Source organism: Desmodus rotundus, chromosome 1 (assembly GCF_022682495.2).
Source record: "Desmodus rotundus isolate HL8 chromosome 1, HLdesRot8A.1, whole genome shotgun sequence".
NCBI classification, from domain to species: domain Eukaryota; kingdom Metazoa; phylum Chordata; class Mammalia; order Chiroptera; family Phyllostomidae; genus Desmodus; species Desmodus rotundus.
In genome coordinates, this window is record NC_071387.1 from 8443461 (window position 1) to 8462777 (window position 19317).

Genomic DNA, 19317 nt, shown 5'->3' on the forward strand with positions numbered 1-19317 from the left:
GCAGGAGGTAAGGCTTGGGGTGGCAGAGCCTGGCTCATGGAGGACCCTGAAGCTTGGCTGAGGATCTTGGCTTCTTCCTGAAGACACCAGGGCATCATAGAAGGGTTTTAATCAGGGGGAGCCAGGGGCAAATCTGCATCATGGGAAGCTCTCTCAGCTGATGGACAAGCTTGGAGCACAGAGTACAGGGAGGAGACATTTATTGGGAGCTCGTGGAGTGCTGGGGAAGTGTGGGGCGATGGTTAGGAACACAGCCATGGGCTTACCCTCTCTGTGCCTCAGTTTCCTCACCTGTAAAGTGAAGGTACTACTAGTGCCTACCCAACACAGGACGGTGTGAGGCCTGAGATGGAATACGAGAACGATGCTGAGTCCAGTGCCAGGAGCAACACAGAAGTCTGGGTACTGCAGCTATTATTACCACCGGTAATCCTGAATGGGGTTGTTTGGCTTATTGATTCTCCACGTGGTCGATATTCTTAGCACTGTCCCACAGAGGAGGACACTGGGCCCTAGAGCCATCAAAGGACTTGTTTAAGGGGATTAGAGCCCAGAATTCGTGGACTTCCAGGCCCCTGGGGAATGAGGGCGGTGGGGATGGGAGCGGCTATGGGTGGAAGCTTTGTCCTGGGCCCTCTGTAGGCAACAGGGACTGTGGGTACTGCGGGGTGCTTCTCCCCTGACCGTGAATGCCAACAGCTGGGCTTGGGGTCCCGAACGTTCATTCCTCAGATCACTGCTAGTACCTTCTCTTCGAGACTTCTGGGCCCCTTCCCAGCTCTGCTGGGATCCTAGCCACTTCCACCCACGCCCCCAGATTGGGCTGAGAGCCCAGTGGGTGGACGTAGGTGTGTTCTTCGTGGCCAGGCCAAGGAGGCCTCCTCCTTTGGAACCATCCTTCAGTCCAACGCACACCCCAGCGGCAGCAGCCTCCACATCAGACCGCAACATTCCTTCCCTCTGCAGATGAGGTCCTACATCCTGATGGGGGCGGCCAAGGCCCTGATGCCCTTAGGAGCCGGAAGAGGGCCTCTACTCTAAGCCCCAGCTGCCAGGAGCCCAGGCAGGGCCCACTGTCCCATGATTACTATGTCCTGTGGTGCTTGACCGCAGAAGGCAGAGTTCCATGGTGGGAAGCCAAGCCTGGACTCAAATCCCAGCTCCCACATCCCCTCCCTGCAGGGCCTTGACCCCTCTGAGCCTCTACTTTCTCCTCTGTAAAATGGAGAGGACAGTAGTCCTTTCCCTGAAAACTTGTCCTGAGGCCCAAATGAGTCAATGCATGCAGAGCACCTGGCACCAAGCCTGGCATGGAGTGACCGCTCTCTAAGTGGTGCTTGTTATTAGAGTGGCTGCCAGCAACCGTCCCTCACATTTGCACCTCATTTTCTACCTCTCTTTGCTCTTACCACAGCCACATGGTAGAGAGATGTCTAAGCACCGGAGAAGTCTAGGGGCTTGCCCGGGGTCACACAGCACAGCCTGACTCCAAGATCTGTTTTACATGCTGCTCCTTCCTATGCTCCCACATGACCAGCCACAGTCACCAGGCAAGGGCTTCTCCAGCACCTGGGATAGAGATGGGGGTCCTGGGTTGGGCCATGGGGGAGAATAGGACCTGGGGCTCCCACTGGGCCTGACCCAACCTGTGCTGGGCATGAGGGCTGGAGTTACTGCCAAGCAAGAAAGTCCTACCTCAGCCCCTCATCTCTCCCTGCAGCCTCACTCAGCACACACTGCCAAAGCCCCCAGAAGAGGGGGTGGATTGTGTTTGAAAAGGTCCTTAGGTATTTGCAAGGAAATCCCACAATAAGATGGTGAGAGGGCGTACTTGAGAGTTTTCTGAAGAGAGATGGAGAAGTCTGGCTAGAATTGGGAAGGGGAGGATTGAAGCTGTGAAATGTTCTAGAAATGGAACAGGTTCAAATTATGACACCTTCTTTCTCCTCTCATGGCCAGCTTCCATGTCCTCCTGCAGGCAGACACCTCTCTGCCTTAGAGCTCACTGCCAGCTGGACACCTTCTCCTGGATGCCCACAGGCATCTGTCTAAAACTGGACCCAGCAGCTTCTCCCAAACCCAGTCTACCTACCCTCCTGCCCAACTGACATCTCCAAGCCTCCTTACTCAAGACAACCCATCAGTCATGTCCTTCTGCTTCTTCTGCTTCTTCCCCCAAAGCATGTCCCATCTCTCTCCCTTGCTCTTCGCTCCATGGCTACAGCCTGAGTTCAGGCTGCATTCATTGCTACCTGGGCAACCCAGCAGCCTCCTCTCTGCTGGATTCATCTTCCTAAAGCTCCTGTTTGATGACCTGTTACTCTCTTGCTCGACAAACCTCCATGGCTCCCTGTCATCTCCATGAGTTCTCACCTGGGGGATGTGGCTCAGAATTACCTAGGATGCACCTGAAAAATGCAGATGCCCTGGCCTCAGCTCCACCCCCTTTGCCTCAGACTCTCAAGCTCCCCAGACCATCTGGATGCCCACAAAAGGCCAAGAGCCCTGGAACCCCTGATTCTCCAACTCCTCAAGCTCTCTCCAGGGCACTTGGGAAGCCCCACCCTGACTCTTTTGCCCATTGATGTTCAAGTCTGGCGGATGGGGAGGGACCACTGAAGCCTCAGAGTGCTGGCAGGAGGGTCGTGTAAGGTCCTCAATGTAAGTGCTGGGCATGGGGGGTGGACACACAGGATGTTTCTCAGGGCTCTGTCCTTCCTGGGTCCCCCAGCCCATGGGAGTGTTGGGGAAGACCTTCCCTGCAGAGAGACCCCGTGGGGCTGGCCCCACACTCTCTGTGTGCAGGTCTCCATCACTGTGCAACCCTGGCCTACTGCGGAACCTGTTTCCAATTACACCCACAGGCGGAAACTTCTGGAGCAGAGGCACAGCAACACCTAAGCCCCCGGGACCAGCCTGGCCCGGAACATCTGATCCAGCTGGGGACACCATTGCCTGGTTGCTCCTGCTTGCTCCAGCCGCTCCTGCTCTCCTGGCCCAGTTCCCTCAAGTCATGGCCTCCCCCCACCCTTGGGCCCAGTGGTGGGGCTGGCCAAAGACCCCTTCCCACACCTGAATGCATGGAGGAGTGAGGCACCAGCAGCCTTTTCACAGATGGAGAAACTGAGGTAGAAATGTGGAAATAGCCACATTCTAAGGATGCACAGCACAAAAGCAGGTTCCCAGAGATCTCTAGCATCATGGCTGGGTTTCATGTGGTTACCTGTCTGTCCCATCCAACCAACCTCCATGCTGGGCAGCCCCTCAGAAATGCCAGGGATGCTTGGAACTCCTTCTCCTGTTCCCAAGCTGGACAAAGCACTTCCTTACATGGAAACTTCAAATCCTATTCAGGAGAGACCTTGCTATAAACACGAAATTAACACACACTGAGCAAGTTGCTGGCTGGGCTGCAGAGTTCTGTCCTGGGCTGGGGTGAAGCTGTCCCTGTACCCCAGAAAGTATTGGGCAGGAGAAGAGCCTGGACCTCCTAGGAGCAGAAAGCCTGAGGGGGGTGCAGCTTAACCCTTTGGAGCCCTAGATAGACTTCAAGTCCCAGGCTGGCCCTCCCAGGGGCTCCCCTCAACCCGGGAAAATAGGACAGGCTTGGAGAGGAAGGATTGTTATGTGGGAGGGAGAGGGCGATAATGAAAACAGCTCTCTACAGAGCCAGCAGGAGTCCGGCTGTGCTGAGGAATGTGAAGTAAATTCACCCATCACTTGATTTTTATTTTTCCCAGCTGTCTGAAGCAGTGTGGGGTGGGAACTGTCTGGGGGAGGGCTGTGCTGAGGCCCCCAGCTGCTTTGTCCTCTGAACTCTAGGATGTGCCTCCCCACCCCACCAGCCCCATCTTGCCCTGAGACAACTGAACACACGTGCGTGAGCACTCACACACACACACACACACACAACCTAGCAAGTGTTTGATTGACTCACTACATAAACAGGGTGTTGGGTTTTCTTTGTCTTCCCTTTGTTTCGAATGCTCACCGTCACCCATAAGTTCCGCGGCATCGCTGTCTGCGTCACTCAGAGGATGCTCCAGACCAGATATCCCTCCCAGCCAGAGAGACGAGAGGGGCAAAGCTCTGATCAGGTTATCTGGGGGGCTTTGCTGACTTGTTCCTGTACCTAAGCTAGGTCAGGGAACCCTAGAAGGTTCTGTATGGAACGGAATGGAGACATTGTTTTTCGGATGGGGAAACTGAAGCTCAAAGACAGGCAGGGACTTGCCTAAGGTCACACCGTCAAAGAACAACAAAGGACCAGAAGCTAGGGTGTTTTCTTTTGTTTTTGCTTTGTTTTATTCACAAGCCAGCTGCCTCTCTATACACCCTGGTTTCCCCATCTATAAAATGGGAATGATACTCATTCCCTTCTTGTCATTGGAGCATGTGGCCAGGACTGCAGCCCACTTGTCTTCATACCCTGAGCGGAATCTTCACCAATGCCCACTGCTCATATACTTACTGTGTGGCTCCTGGCTTTTACCTGCCTGTGGACAGGGCAGCCTCCCTTCTCTCCAGAAAAGAGGCTGGAGAGACATCAAGAGAAATCACTCCTGTGCTCTCATGCTGCACGAGCAGGGCCCCCCTCCCTCCTGCCCTTCCCGAGCTCCAGCCCTGTCCTCATCCTCACTGGCTCATTCCCAGATCACCCTCGGGGGGCCTGCTCTGACACCCTAAGCGCTTGCTCTTTCTGCATTCTGGGTCTCGGCCCCCTTTTTAGGGTCCCTGTGGTGAGACTTCATAATCACAGTATCATTTATTGGTTACCTACCAGATGCCAGGTCAGGTGCTAAACATTTTACAGGCATGACCTCCACTCACCTAGAGATTGCCAGTGCAGGATTCAGGAAATGGGGGCTTGGAGAGGTGAAGACCCTAGGTCACCCAGCTAAGAGGCTAAGGGTGGGCTCTGAACCCAGATCTGCTCTATGAACACCAAGGCAGAACCTTTTAGCCAACACGGGAAAACAGCTCCCCTCACTTCTGGAGACACAGTGTCCTCCAGAGGGTGCAAGGGATCCCTGGCAGGCACGTGGCCAGTCCAGATGGGTTCATTGGGGAGGGACTCTGGGTCCCCTGCATGGCCTGAAAGCCTTGGCCCAGGGGCTGCTGCAAACCTGGGAGTCGCTGGGTAGCAGTTACCCAGGGGTCTGCCCCCATGAGTCAGCGTTCCAGGGAAACTTCGAGCCAGATCTCCACACTGCCTCTGCCCGGGCTCCTGGGAATCCCTTCCCTCGGCTGCGGACTGCATCTCCTGTCTGAGACCCCTCCAACTTCCTAGCGCCCCCTCTCCCAGGTTCTGCGTTTCGGTGCTGACCTCCATTCCCCACTGGACTGGGTCCCAGAGCCCCTTCCTCAGGCTCCGGGTCCCAAGCACCACTATCATCTCCAGTGCTTCCTTCCCCACGCTCTCCTCTCTCGGGGTCCTGGCCCCAGTGGCTTCCACGCTAACTAAGCCCGAAGTTCGGTCTCCCCTGTCCTGGTCCTCCGCTCCGGGTTTCAGGCACCCTCCTTGGCGCACACCCGCCTTCTCGCCACAGCGCCCCCTCGCGCCTGGCTCTTTGACCAGCTGTGCCCGGGTTGGAGTACCTTACTCTCGGCGCCCACCGGGTCCGCGCGCGGCAGCAGCAGCAGCAGCGGCGGCAGCAGCAGCAGGGGCAGAGGCCAGGGAGGGAAGGTGGCCGCAGCCATGGCGGGACGGGCACGACGGGCACGGACAGCTGGGCGCGGACGCTGGGAAACGCGGGCTGCACTGCGAGCCCGGGGCCGCCTCCAGCTCTGCCCGCGCTGCGCGCCCCCCGCCAGCTGCTCCCCGCCCCGCGACCCCTCCCGCGCCGCTGGAGGAGGAGTTAGGGTGGAGGGGGGTCACCCCGCCCTGCGCGGCCAGCTGGCTACGGTGCCTCTGCCACTGGGCGGCTCTCCAAAGGGCATCCCTGTTCAGACACAAAAAAGGGACTTGTTCGGAGCCGCAGGAGCAGCGGGGGCAGTAAGAGGGGCACCTGCTCCCCACACGCGCCGAGGTCCTGTTCTGTGTGGCACCTTGGGCGTGTCTGTTTGCCTTTTGAGCCTCAGTTTCCTCGTGTGTAAAATGGGGAAAATAGTGCCTTCTTTCTGGAGTGGTGTAAAGTGCAGATGAGTGCGGTTTCCAGGGCAGGCAGGACTTCGACCTTTCCAAACACTCAACACGGCCAGCTTTATACCCTTTTCGTGGCTCAGACCCCTCTCTCCTGCGTGCTGCATTTCTTCCTCCCTCCAAGAGCCCTTCCATCAACCCCCAGTAGCTCCTACCTTTTAAACACCCTCTGTCGTCCCCATTCTCGGGACAGAGTGCCTCACCTCTCTGACACCTGGGCCGCAAAACTTTCCCAAGGAGCCGTCTTTAGTCGCCATTCCTCAGGTTCCCTGCCAATACTCCCTTTCCAGGGTTCCTCGAGTTCGCTGTGGAAACGCTTTGTTGGGGTCCCCGGGACCTCCTGTAAGCAACTCAAGACGGCACCTGTCTACACTGTCACGATCACTCCTCCTCCTCAAACCGTCTCCTCTCTGTTTCTTTCGGATTGCCCCTCATGTTTCACCCGGGCCCCTTTTCAGTCACTTTAGCAAGTCCTTCCGCCTCTAGAGCGCACCCGGGTAGGGTGCGGCTGCTCCTGTTCTCTTCCCTCTCCACGCTGTCTCTGTAGGCGACCTCCCCTGAGCCCAAGAGCCAGTATCCACTTGTGTGTGTTTACTTGTAAATTTCAACCGCTCAAAAAGGAACACTTACTTGTTGCCACAAAGTAGCAACCACGAATGTTGCTACCCTCCACTCCTACCCCACTCCTACTCTCAAGCACGACCTTCTCAAGCATATCCCCTTTCTTTTCGTTTTCTTCCTAGCAGCGAGCGACCACTCGATGCAATTATCTTTCTACTTGGTATGTTTCTTTGTGTCGTTGGTGCCTTCCCACGTGGAAGAGAAATAAAGCGACCAGTGCACACACTTTGTCCAGGAGCAGCTAGCTCAGTGGTCCTGAAGTGTGGTCTGGGGGACCAGCAGCCTCAGCATCACCTGGAAACTCGTTAGAAATGCAAACGCTCAGGCCCTGCCACCCCAGACCTAAGGAAGCAGAAACCCTAGTGCGGTCCAGCAATCCGTGTTTTAACAAGCTCTCCAGGGGATTTAACGTTTGTAAACCTCTAGCTTAGCACCAGGTCTGATGCTCCCTAACTCTCAGCTGAATTAAAGAATCATAGGTGTTCAGTATAAATTAGGTTCTTTCATAACTAGAAGTCCCCTGGGGAGGCGTCAAAACCAGGGCTAGATTAATGTAAAAAATAAATGTGGTGTGTGTTTTTATGTGCAGAGACCAGTGGTTTTCAACTGGTGTGATGCCAGCATTTTAAAAACGTGCAATACCTGACTACTTAGTCAGTGGCACTGACCTCTTTTCACTGAGATGGTCAAATAACAAAGAAATGACGGCAGCCAACACAATAGCTGTCCGGTATGAATGAATCAAAATTATACCTCTTTTTTGGTCAGGTTGGCAAAAAATATATTTTTTGGTGTCACAGAATTTTAGTTATCAGTTTAGGTGTGCCATGAGAGGAAAACGGTTGAAAATTGGTGGCATAGACTATGTGGGAATGAATACAATAAACCGGTGTAGTGGTTATGGCTAAGGAGGGGAACCAGCTCTTGGAATCAGAGTGAGGAGAAAGGCTTACTTTTCAGTGAATACTTTTTTTTACATCCAGGGGATTTTGTAATGCATGACCTATCTATCCAAATAACAGACAAAATGTACTTAAACGGAACCTGGCAAGGGCTTTTCCTTTCCAGCCCTTTCTTCCCCTGCAGTCTGGCTTCGACTTTCTGGCTAGGGGCCCCTCAAACAGCAAGGCTGCTGTCACCAGAGAACTCTGCCCCCTGCTGGCTGTTCCCCACGTGGCTCCGCGGTTTCTGGGTTTCTCCTTTCCACCCTTCTCTCTTACCCCATTCTCCCGCAGTGGGCTCCAGTAATAATGGATTCTGTCAGTTCCAACTTGGTCTCAGGACCTTTGCACACGCTTCTCCTTCCCCCAAAACTCTCTCTGCGTAGTCTGACCCACTCCTAGTCATCCTGTGCATCTTATTTAAATGCTCCTTATCCCTCCCCTGATGTTCACCCCAGGCCAAATTGAGCCCTGACACACCCTCCTGTAGCACCAGGAACTTCCTAACCGTGTTCTACTGTAGCACTTACGTGCAGTTGTGGGTTTGTGTGATTATTTGGTTTGATTACTGCCTGTCCCCCCATCACGGCGCAAGGCCCCCACAACGGGGCTCACACCTGCCTTGTTCTCAGCTGTATCCCTGTCTAGTCCCGTTAGTCCGTCCGCCTCTGGCCTCAGCGCCACCTCCCTGCAGAGCTCTCCTTCTCCTGAGATGCTTTCCTTTCCAGCCCTTCAGTCGTGAGTCCTTCTGGTGCTGAGAGTCTTTTTCGTGTCTCTCTGCGCCCCTATCTCCTCATTTGTAAATTTGGGGGGAAGTATTGACCTCTTAGGATTGTTGGGGGACGCTGGTGGGGGAAGACTCCATAGTAGGTGTTAAGCATGTAGTAGGTGCGTACCTTTCAGGACAGTGGCTAGGGATTGAGTCCCTCATCATTTCCCTCACCTTTCTCGGTTCTGTGGTAGATTCCTCCTAAGAAGCATTTTCAGAAGAGTGGTAACTGGGTATTAGGACTACTCTTTGCATTAGTCACATTAGTAACAGGTCCCATTTATTAGGCCAGACCTTATTTTAATCGCTTTGTATGCACCTTCTTATTTAATTCTTCTAGCAATCCTGCGAAGTAGCAACTGTCATTATTATCCCTCACCCCTTAGAACCAGCCTTTGAGGCTCGGAGGTAAAATGCCCAAGGTCAGTTATTATGTAGAAAAGTCAGATCTGTTCTATTCACCCACTCGGCAATTATTTATTGAGGGTGTACCATGTTCAAGCCCTGTGCTCGGCTGCTGCAGTTATAATGATGAGAGTGAGAATGAAGGGGCTTGACTAGTCAGGGAGATCCAGGAAGGCTTTGGGAGCAAGAGATAACAGGGCTGGTCTGAAGGACGAGGAGTTGTTTCCAAGGGCTGAGTGTTTGGCTTAACTCTCTGCTCACTTATTTTTTTAATTAAAAAAATTTAATGGATTGATTTTAGAGAGACAGAGGAAGGATGAGAGAGAGAGAGAGAGAGAGAGAGAGAGAGAGAGAGAGATCAATTTGTTGGTCCATTTATTTAAGGACTCATCGGTTCCTTCTTATTGCCCTGACCTGAGATCGAACCTACAATCTTGGCGTATCAGGACGATACTCCAACCCACTGAGCTACCCAGCCAGGGCTCTGCCCACCTTTGAACTTAGATTCAAGTTAGACTCTTTGTCCACCACTGAAACCCCAGGACAGCAGGAGGTTTCTGCAGTGCCCTTTAGCCCTTGGTAAGATCTCCAAGGAAGGGTCACTCACTGTCTGCAGAGGCCTGTGGTAGAAAGGAAGTTCTGGCCTGGCCACATGTTAGAACCCCGAGTTGAGGATATGGCTCAGAGGACTCCCCCCACCCCCCCGCCCAACACACACACTAAGGGCTCTCCTCTCCCCTCTGGGACTGGGCAATGGTAGTGGGGAAGCAATCGCAGAGAAATCATTTCTCACAGTCCACGGGGACCTCGACAGAACCCTAAGGGAACACAGAGGGGACCTAGATGTCCTCTAGACATTGAGGATGGGGTCCCAAAATATATTTGAACAGGGCTGTGAAAGATGAATGAGGGTTTGGGAGTGGGGTGAAGCCAGCGGCATTCCAGCTGGGGGGAACCAGCGGTTCGGGTTCTGGTGTCTGGAATCCCCACCTCTGCTAGATGACTCAGTGTACGAAAGGGACAATGTCGGAGCTACCTCATACAGGTTCAGGCAACGCTGCATTAATGTAAATCTCTCAGAACAGTGGCCGGCACAGATTGAGGGTGCAGTACAGGTTAACTCATGCTGGTAAGGAACCCGCAATTGCAGGAAAGTGTTGCAAAATCTCCTGCATAGCAGGTGAGGGAAGGGGCGTGTAAAGAAATGCGGGCAGAGGTCAGACTAGACAGGGTCTCACACGGCAGGATGAGGACTTTTTGAAAATTAAGGAATGACATAGACCCGGCAAAGGATTGGTGGAGCAGCGTGGGGAGAGGGCGGGAAACGAGCAGCCAGTGAGGAAGCCGCGGCATAACCCGGCAGCGGACAGGCGGGCCAGGCATCCGTGTTCTGGTTCTTTGTTTTCAAGCAGGCCAGGTAAGGTCTTAGACGTAGGGCGGCAGCCGCGATGAGTCCTCCTGTGAGAGGGGGGCCGAAGGCGGACGCCCCGGAAGGCCCCAGAGGCTGAGGCCGCACGCCTCCTGGTGGCCACAGGAGGTGGGCTCAGCCAAGAACGGCAGAGACTACAAAACCTGGGAAACTGAGGCCGGCAGCGGGGCGGGGGGTGGGGTGGGGGGGTGTTTGGGATCTTCCAACTGGACCCCGTCCCCAGTCCAACTCCGTTTTACAGTCAGGGAAACTGAGAAGGGAAGGGAAACAAGGACGGGTAAGGAACCTCTCAAACCGAGAGCTTCAAGACACCAGGCGTTAAGAGTCTTTAGAGTTTTTTTAATGGCATCAATGGCCTGGGGCTTAGTTTGCCTTTGCGCTCAACGGACAGGCGGAAAATGAAAGAAGAGGAAGAGAAACTTAAGACTTTCCCGCCCACCCGGAGGTAAAAGCCTTTAAAGAGTACCCCAGAAAGCAGAGTTTTATAGATTCTATCTGCATACGAACGCAGTCACCTCGAGTTAAACTCCGGCCCTTTAATCTCCGGTCCAATTTGTCCCGAAGCCGAGGAGGAAGACCCTCAGGAATACCTCAAACTCCGCCCCCTCGGAACCCCGCCCCCAGGGCTGGGCTTCGGTGCACGTGCTCACCCGGTTCCTTGGCGACCCACCTCCTAGGAAAGACTCATTGTCCGGGGGGGGAGATACCAGGAGTCATAGGAAAAGTTGACCGTGGATAAATCGCAATGAAGAAAAGACCCTAAAGTAATATTTTTAAAATTTTAACAGACGTTTTTATTAGGGTTTGTGATTGAGACAGGCCTTGCCTTTCCCTCCTCAGAGCTGCTAATTGTTCTTCCCACCCCTTCAGTTGCTGGAGTCCCGCGTGGCCGGCCTCGCGGGGCGGACTCCAATTCCCAGCGTGCCCCGCAGGCCCGAGCGTGGCAGAGACGCATGACGTCGGGGGAGGGAGCTGGCCAGTGCTGAGGGGGCGCGGCGCGGAGGGGCGCGGAGCCGGGCGCCTCGGGCCCCAGAGAGCGCGGCGGCCGGGAGCCCGCAGGCCCCTGACAGCCCCCTCCCCCCCGGCGGACGACGACGAGGGCGCCAGTCATGGCGGAGCAGCGAACCGAGCGCGGGCCCTGAACACCACCGCATGGAGCGGGACGAACGGCCGCCTAGCGGAGGGGGAGGCGGCGGGGGCTCGGCGGGGTTCCTGGAGCCGCCCGCCGCGCTCCCTCCGCCGCCGCGCAACGGTGGGTGAGGGGCGTGTGGAGTCGGGGCCGAGCGAGAACCGGCCCCCTGTCCCCCAATCCGGGGGTACCTCCGCTCTCAGCCTGCTACTACTCTGGGAAGCTGCAGCGGCCCCGGGTCTTCTCTGCGTGGACCTTCACCCCGGTCCCCGCAGCGCGGACCCTCCCTCTCCCTCCTCGTTCTCAGCGCAGATCCTCCCCCTGTTCCCTCTACCCCGACCTTCATTCCTCCCTCCCCCCACCCCCACCCCGGGTCGCCGCTTCGCGGACCCCTCTCCCCCTCCCCCGGTCCTCTCGGAGTTGAGCCCTCCCCTTCCCCTGGGTCACCTCAGCCCGGATCCTCCCCCAGCCCCGCACCTCGCGTCCCGTCACTGGGGGCTTCCCCTCCCCCTCGGGTCTCCTCTGCCTCAGCCTCCTCTTCCTACCCCGCAGCTTCGGTACCCTCCACGGGGGCTTCTCCCCCTCGGCGTCCCTTCCGCGCGGAGCCATCCCCTCCCCCCAGTCCCCTCGGTGCTGCCTCCGCTGATGCTCCCTCCCGGTTCTGCCGACCCGACACCACGCCCTTGGTTCTCGCCGCCCCACACCTTTCGGGAGCGGCTTCTGCAGCCTCGCACTTCCGTGCGCCCCCACCCCGTGCGACCGCGAGCTTCGACCTCTGCGCCGACCCTCAAATCGCTAGTTGCTCGGCCAGCGTTTCCTTTTCCGACCCCTCGTGCGTGCCCCGCGCCCCATTTCTCTCTGCTCCTTCCTTCCCCTTCGGTTAGGCGACGACTTTCTACTGGCTCGGATCTGCGGCCACCGGGTGTTCGGGACACCTGTCTCCCGCCGTCTGCCGCTGGTCCGGGTCCGCGCCCTCCCTCCGCAGTTCTGCTCGGCCCTTTCGCGATCTCGGACCCTGCGCCCTGAGAATTCCTCACCTGGCCCGGCCCTTCCGACCGCTCTCCCCCTGCCTCTACGTCTGGGCCACGTCCTCGGGTTCCTCGGGGCTGTCTCTGGGGCTGGCTCGTCCTCCGCCCCCTGGCTCCCTCCCCCTGCGGGTCGTTGTATTTGTATCTGTTTGATATTTTCCCCCCTCGGTGTTTGCCGCGGAATGTTTTTATTGGTAACGTGTAAGGGGCTTTTGTGAGGTCGTAAAAGGTGAACTTTTGAACTTGGAAAGCGCCCTGGAGCAATTAGCGCGGGCGATAGCCCCAGGAGGCCCGCATTACAAAGGGTGCTCGTACGGGCCGGCAAACGCTCCGGCAGCAAACCCGATTTATTTATTTATTTGCCCTGCCTTCCACCTTTCACATCTCATTTCCGAATAAAGGGCAGGCTCTCGGAGAACCTCGCCTCCTCCCCTCTCTGCGCCATAAACTCGCAATTCTCTGAAAGATCTAGGACGGTGTCTAACAAGTAACAGATTTCAAATTGAATGCAAACACCCGGGACAGTTAGGAGGCACTAAAAATTAATTGCTTCAGCAAGAAGTTTCTTCGTCAGGACAGTGACCTGGCAGGTGTGAAGAAAGTAACCTGGATATAGGTCCCGTAGGGCGCTCAATTGTTGAATGAATGAGCTACCGAAGGAGAGGAATCTTGGGGTGGAGCTGAACCTTCGTAAGTTTATTGCCGATTCAGTAGACCTGCTCTTTCTACCAGTTAAGGGAAAAGTCTGTCTAGAGGAGAGCCTGGTTAACTTCACTTGATGTTGTTGACCAAATAGTGATATGTTTTCAAAGCTCTTGTCGTTTTTAAAGACGTCTGTGATGTGTGGTGTCTAGGTGGTTGGCAGTCCCTTGGGATGTCTTTGGAGACTAATTTCTGAATGTGAACATGTTTGAGATCAATAAAATCCCGTGTCACAAAGGAGGCTGGAATCCAGTTAGGGTGGGAGACAGTATCACAGGAACAAAGGATTTCTTTAATGCTTTTGACTCTCCGAGCTTTCCAAGTGGAGATTCGGTTTTGTAGTAATGTGTGAATGTTGCAAATCTGATCCCACGTTTACCATACCGATATTTTTTTACCCAGCCCCAGATCAGTGTATTTTCATAAGCTCTTTCTGTGTGTGTATACTTCCTGTACCCACCTGTGCAGAACACATAGCTGATGGATTTTGCTTCAGACTTCAGTTCTACTTGAGAATATTGTTGTAAGGGAAGCCTAGGAACTGCATTTACTATTAATTATTCATTAGTACATTTTAAAGAACTCAATGGTAATTTTAACTCAATCAAATTTCCCATTCATAGTCTCATTTCCTCAATTGGTCAGAACCATTTAAAAGACTGTTATCGAGCAATCCATTTAGGCTAAGGTGTCTTTAATATTTTACATCAGTCCTATTTAGTGCTACAAATATTTCCTTTTTGTTGCAAACACATGGGACTTTTGACAGTTTGATGGGCTTAAAAGAAAATACACGAAACATTAGACTGTTGAGGGATGCTTTATTTTTTAGTGTAAAAATGAGCATTGTGTCGTGTTTTACAATTAATGTTCAGTATCTCTTATAACTTAACATGCTCACAGAAGACTTACCAAAAAGGCGGGGGAAGGAGAGTTTACCTCTGGAATGGTGGGGACATTTCTTTTTCTTTTATATTTACTAATATGTGTTTTTCTCTAGAAGTAAATGAAACTGCAGAAGTTGTAAGCATAGAAAATGAATTTTTCTCATTTTTAAAATCCTACCGACTGATTTTCCATTTTGTGTGAGATATTTGCAATAGATGGCTCACTTGATAGGATGAGGTCTTTTGGTTTCTGTCATGAAGAAATAAACTGGAGGTGGAATTTTAGAAATGTTTTCTTGCCGGAAACGCCATTGATGCTGAATTTACAATCTTTTAAATGGTTTTTATTATTCTGTCGGAACAGAGTTGCTAGCCTTTTGATGCACCGTCACCCTTCCAGGAATTCCCTGTGCTAACCGCTAGATATTTTCAGTTGTTTGCTTGTAGGTTTTCCTAACAAAAATGAACTCTTTCAGAGGACTGCTCTCTGTTGGAGTTTCACAGGAAGATGAATGATTGAGGAAGTATATGCTAAATATTGAATTTGTTCATTTTACCTTAAGAGAATGAGAGAGTAGACTTAAATATTTCAAGCACTTGAGGAGAAATGGAAGAAGTTCACTAAATAATCGGGTGCCTTTTTCCCGTTACCACTATGTCATCCAAACGTTTATCCCTGAAAATAAATTAACAGCTGTTTTCCATGACAATTTAACTTCAGTTTTGTGACTTTGAAAATTAAGTTAATTCTGAGTCACCTCAGAATTTCCTACTTTCGTTATAAAAAATGCATACTGTAGCACTGCTGTTCTTTAGAACAAGCAGCACACAGGTTTTTTTCAGTAGGTTCTGTGACCTCCAAAGAACACTGAAGATTCACTGTTGATTTTGAACAACGGAAATGTGAGATGACCACATTTCCAAACTTAGATGTACCATCCACCAAGTTCTTCTTTGGGTATTTCTGTCCCATATAATCAAAATATGATCATGACATGCTTCCTAATCTGTGAGTCATTCTGAATTCTGTAGCAAAAAGGGGTGTGTGTGTGTGTGTGTGTGTGTGTGGTGTATGTGTGTGCATGCATGTGAAAGGGAGTTAGATGAGGAGGACAAAGGGGGGGCAAATGAAAAAAACTGGTACATTTCCTAAAATATCCCCAAATCATGCATTCCCATATTTTGTTCATAATTTCTTGGTTTGTCATTTTTTTTGCCTTTTTTGTGGTGGTGTAGAGCAAAGGTGGAAAATAAACTTCAGATTAAAATGCCTCATTTAGGTTATTGGAAGATGAAGGGTAGAAATGCCAACTACTATGATACTGGTAAGGGAAGTTTGTTGAATCACTTGTAGTGCTTGTTACACAAGTTGGCTTTAAATTGCTAATGATACTTGCTTGTTTTGGGACCTGGTGCTATGTGAGTTTCATCCGTATTATAAGTAGATATTTATTGGTTTGTGTTGAGTAAGTTGGTTCATTAATGAATTGTGTTCAGATGGCAATTTCTGGCTTCAGAATTCAGGATAGCTCCTTTGACATAGGAGACTTCTTTTTCAGCATGCTCATCTAGATCTTGGGGACCTTATCTTATTTTTTTTGTTCTTATGTTTATACTTTGTGTTGTAGCCAAGATAAATGATATTTCTCTGTTTAAGTATTTTTTCCATGTATATAATTAAGTTGAAAGTTAAATTTGGGAAGATGCCCTTTCAGAGTAAATTTAAATTGTTGGTCCAGTGTTTTCCTTTTTTGTGTGTGTGAACCAGTCATATTTTAGGTGGAAAGGGTCATAATCAGAAAAATCAAAATTCTGAATCAACAGCTAAAAACAAAGCTTGCATTTCAGCAAAGAATAAAAGTGTCTCTGAAACAATTTTAAACAGAAGGTAGACATTGAATACGCCCGCACAAGTAGTGACCCAATACACCCACTCTCTGTTACACTTTGAAAATATTTACAAAACCAACAAATTGTGAAAGAAATGTTTTCTTTTAAACTTTCACATTCTTAATGTCAGCTCTTCCTGGCTCAGGTAATTTCTTAAAGGTTTATGGATGCCTTTGATTGATAACAAAGTTTAGAGATACCAGAATTATTAAAAGTCGGCAAGAAGTACTGACTGAGCAGTAATTCCTTTTCTTGTGTTGAGCTGATGTTTCAGATTCATCTGAGCATAATCTTTAAAAAAACACCTCTGGATGTAACTTTGATGTACAGTACTCATAGAATGAAGTCCAGTCTGCTATTTATTTATCGCTTGTTTTCCAACATGGCTTGTGTTTATAAAAAAGATAAGGCTGTTAGACCTTAATAATGGAAAATTAGAAAAAACTGTTGTCTAATGTGCTTTTTCAGTGTGATTTAAAAATAACTGTAGAACAGAGAACTTTATTTTAAAGAATAAAACATTTTGTACTTTATTTCGTTATTTCCTTATTACCTGCTATTAAAAAAATAGCCTGTGTAGAACGGCTTCTCAAGAAAACGTTTTTTCCTCTGGTTATGATTATTTAAACAGGACTTTACTGTGCAGCCCGGTAATTCTGATCAACAGTGATTTAGTTGGGGGAGAGAACCAGGATTTCCTCAGCGGCTGTTGGGGAGCTGGATTGCTTTTTACCCCACCCCCAGCTGCACCAAATCTTTTGATCCCTAAGCTACAGTGGTTGTCATTTGAGAAAGCAAACTGAGAGAAAATAAGTTGTGAAAATAGCCTACTTTAAGCCTTCACTTGTGTTTTGGAATTTTTGTTCTTAAAAAAATTATAGGAATAATTGAACCTTTAAAATTTATCTTGAAGTGGGCAAACTGACCAAACTCTCATGTCTAAGTAGAAGATTCCTGGATTTCTTTAAAAGTATATTTGTTGTTTTAAAATTTTTCAGAATGTTTTAATAATTGTCAATCACTGTTTCAAGAGAAGACATCTTAATTATAAATTTGCAGGAAGCATTCTTTTGAATTTCCTTAGGAGTGTGGAAATTTGGGGAAAACAAAAGTTAGCACTTATGCATCGTAACCATTTTCATTCAAGGTAGTTTGTGGTTTTCCCCTTCAGCATTATAAATAAGTTCACAAAGAGAACCATAAATTCTCCTGTGATATACTAAATAAATGCTACAATTTGTTATATAAAGTTAACTTTAAAAAGTATCTTCAACTAATGAGGTCTTTGGATCCTAATTGGGAACTGTACACCTTTCAATTTGTTGACACTGGGGAAGCTATTCAAGCATAAACTACAGATGGCAGTAGTAGCATATTTTTGTATTTTCTGGAAGGATTCTTGCCTTTAAGTTGGTGTCAATTCTACCGGCACTGTTGATAAGTCAGCTGGTAAGTGTAATGTTTCCAAAATCAATTCCCTAGGCAGCAACATGTAATGTATTCTGGAAACAAATCCTGGCTGTTTGATTTGAAGATATACTCTGTGGGTGGTTCGAACCAGAATAGTGACTTTTCTTTCATTGTCACAGTGAGAAATTATAAAAAGAATTTGGAAATAGGGACAGGGGGAATTGTTTGCATAATAAGCTTTAGCTTATTGGAGCTGTAATGGTGGCGTCAAACATAGACACTTGCTTGGACAGCTGTTTGCATTGGAAATTACTTATGATTCATTTAAAAATATAATCAAGGATTATATTTGAGGGGCACATGCACTACTGAATTCCTCGTGTGGAAGAGGCAGATAGCCTTCTTGGCCTTTTGTTTCCGACTTCTTCTGTTTCCCAGCGTCATAGGAGTTTAGGTCTCTGTAAAAGCATTTCGGAGGTCTACAAGTGGGTTCTGCTGGCTTTTTGAATCCATCATTGTGGTGTCAAAATTCACGTTCTTTATTTTTTTCTCTTAAACCATTGATTGAAAAAGGACATGATTGATTAAACAGATGTTTAAATTTCCTATGATATTTCCTTTGAGTCTTAGTTTAAGACCGAGAAACATTTCAGTAACAAATCTGTGCCAAAATGAAGGACAGACTGATTCAGTGAAGGGAGCTACTTAACCTACATCGAGTTTTCATTTAAAAAAGTAATTTTCAAGTGCTGCCCCAATATAGTCAATAGAAATAAAAACATTCATTTTATTTAATTCATGTACTCATTTCAATCCTGAAGCTGTATCATCTTGGAAGGATTAAAATTTTGTCTTGATCTTTAAAAAAAATTCCATATGTTGTACTGGATCAGACGCAGTGCTCTTTTCATCTCACAGGGCAACAAACTGTGGTAGTCATTGGGGTCTTCGCCTTCATTTATTTACATTAACAAAAACATAAATTAACTGCGGTTTATGCAAGATAGTTTTTCCCTCACAAAAAAAAAAAAGATGACACTACAGTTCTGTGAAGCCAGCTTCCTTATCTCTTGCTTTTAAATTTATAAATGATTAATGCAGTAGTACTTAGTTGGATTGTATTCTTTTCTCCCATTCATCATTTGTTGATCATTCATTACTGGATTATTTCAGACTTAATCTCTTCCCACTTATTGAGTCACTAAATTTGTTATTTACTGTATTATTTAAACCAGTAGCTTTCACATTGTGGTCCATGAACCTCTGGGGATGTGCCTGAGACTCTTTCAAGGAAGCTCTTGGGCTCAAAAGTACTTTCATAATAATACTGGCATTATTTGCCTCTTTTACCATGTTGATATTTGCACTAATGTTGCAAAAACAGTGGTGGATAAAAACTGTTGGCACCTCAGCAGTAAAATAAGGAACCAAACCGTAGCAGTAGTCTTATGTATTCTTCACCTCCACACACTTTTATTATAAAAAAAGAAGGCATTTTCACTTAAGAATGTCTTAGATGGAGGAGTAAAAACAACTAATTTTATTAAATTAATTCTACTCAACCCTTGAGTATACTTGTTTTTGATATTCTATGGCAGGTACACACATAGCATTTCTATGTGTGTACATACCAAAATAGAATAGTTGTTTTAAGGGAAAGTGCTTGTGCAGCTCATTATGTTGTGAACTGAATTAGCTGCTCCCTCCACCCCCCCAACACCATTTTAACTTGAAGGAACAATAGATAAAACTGTGGCTTATTCAGAATTGGGAATTTGGCAGATGATTTTTTGGAAAACAAACAGTGAGCCTGCAACTCCAAGGAGAACTGCCAATATTTGTTGCTGGTGAATAAAATCCAAGCTTTCAAGCAGCAGCAGAATTGTGGAAGTCTTATACCTACCACTTGGAGCTTGATGTGTCTCAATACTTAAAGCCTTTACTGATGAGACTGATGATGATTT

The 19317-nt window shown here is 49.3% G+C and overlaps 2 protein-coding genes across 4 annotated transcripts in view; one reads left to right on the forward strand and one right to left on the reverse strand.

Annotated features, from left to right (window-relative positions):
* The window catches only part of OLFML2A (olfactomedin like 2A), a 28391-nt gene extending 21803 nt beyond the window's left edge, over positions 1-6588 (reverse strand). The window contains exon 1 of one of the 2 annotated variants that reach the window (XM_045196983.3): positions 6346-6588. In XM_045196983.3, the coding sequence (XP_045052918.2) occupies positions 6346-6399 (54 nt within the window). In that variant the 5' untranslated portion in view covers positions 6400-6588. Of the gene's footprint in view, positions 1-5598; positions 5819-6345 lie in introns of those variants that run through there. The other variant, XM_045196984.2, reaches the window with a different exon arrangement.
* Positions 6589-11264: 4676 nt separating this feature from the next.
* The window catches only part of NR6A1 (nuclear receptor subfamily 6 group A member 1), a 194657-nt gene continuing 186604 nt past the window's right edge, over positions 11265-19317 (forward strand). For both annotated transcript variants that reach the window (XM_053920755.2, XM_053920758.2), the window contains exon 1: positions 11265-11559. In XM_053920755.2, the coding sequence (XP_053776730.1) occupies positions 11460-11559 (100 nt within the window). In that variant the 5' untranslated portion in view covers positions 11265-11459. The remainder of the gene's footprint in view (positions 11560-19317) is intronic.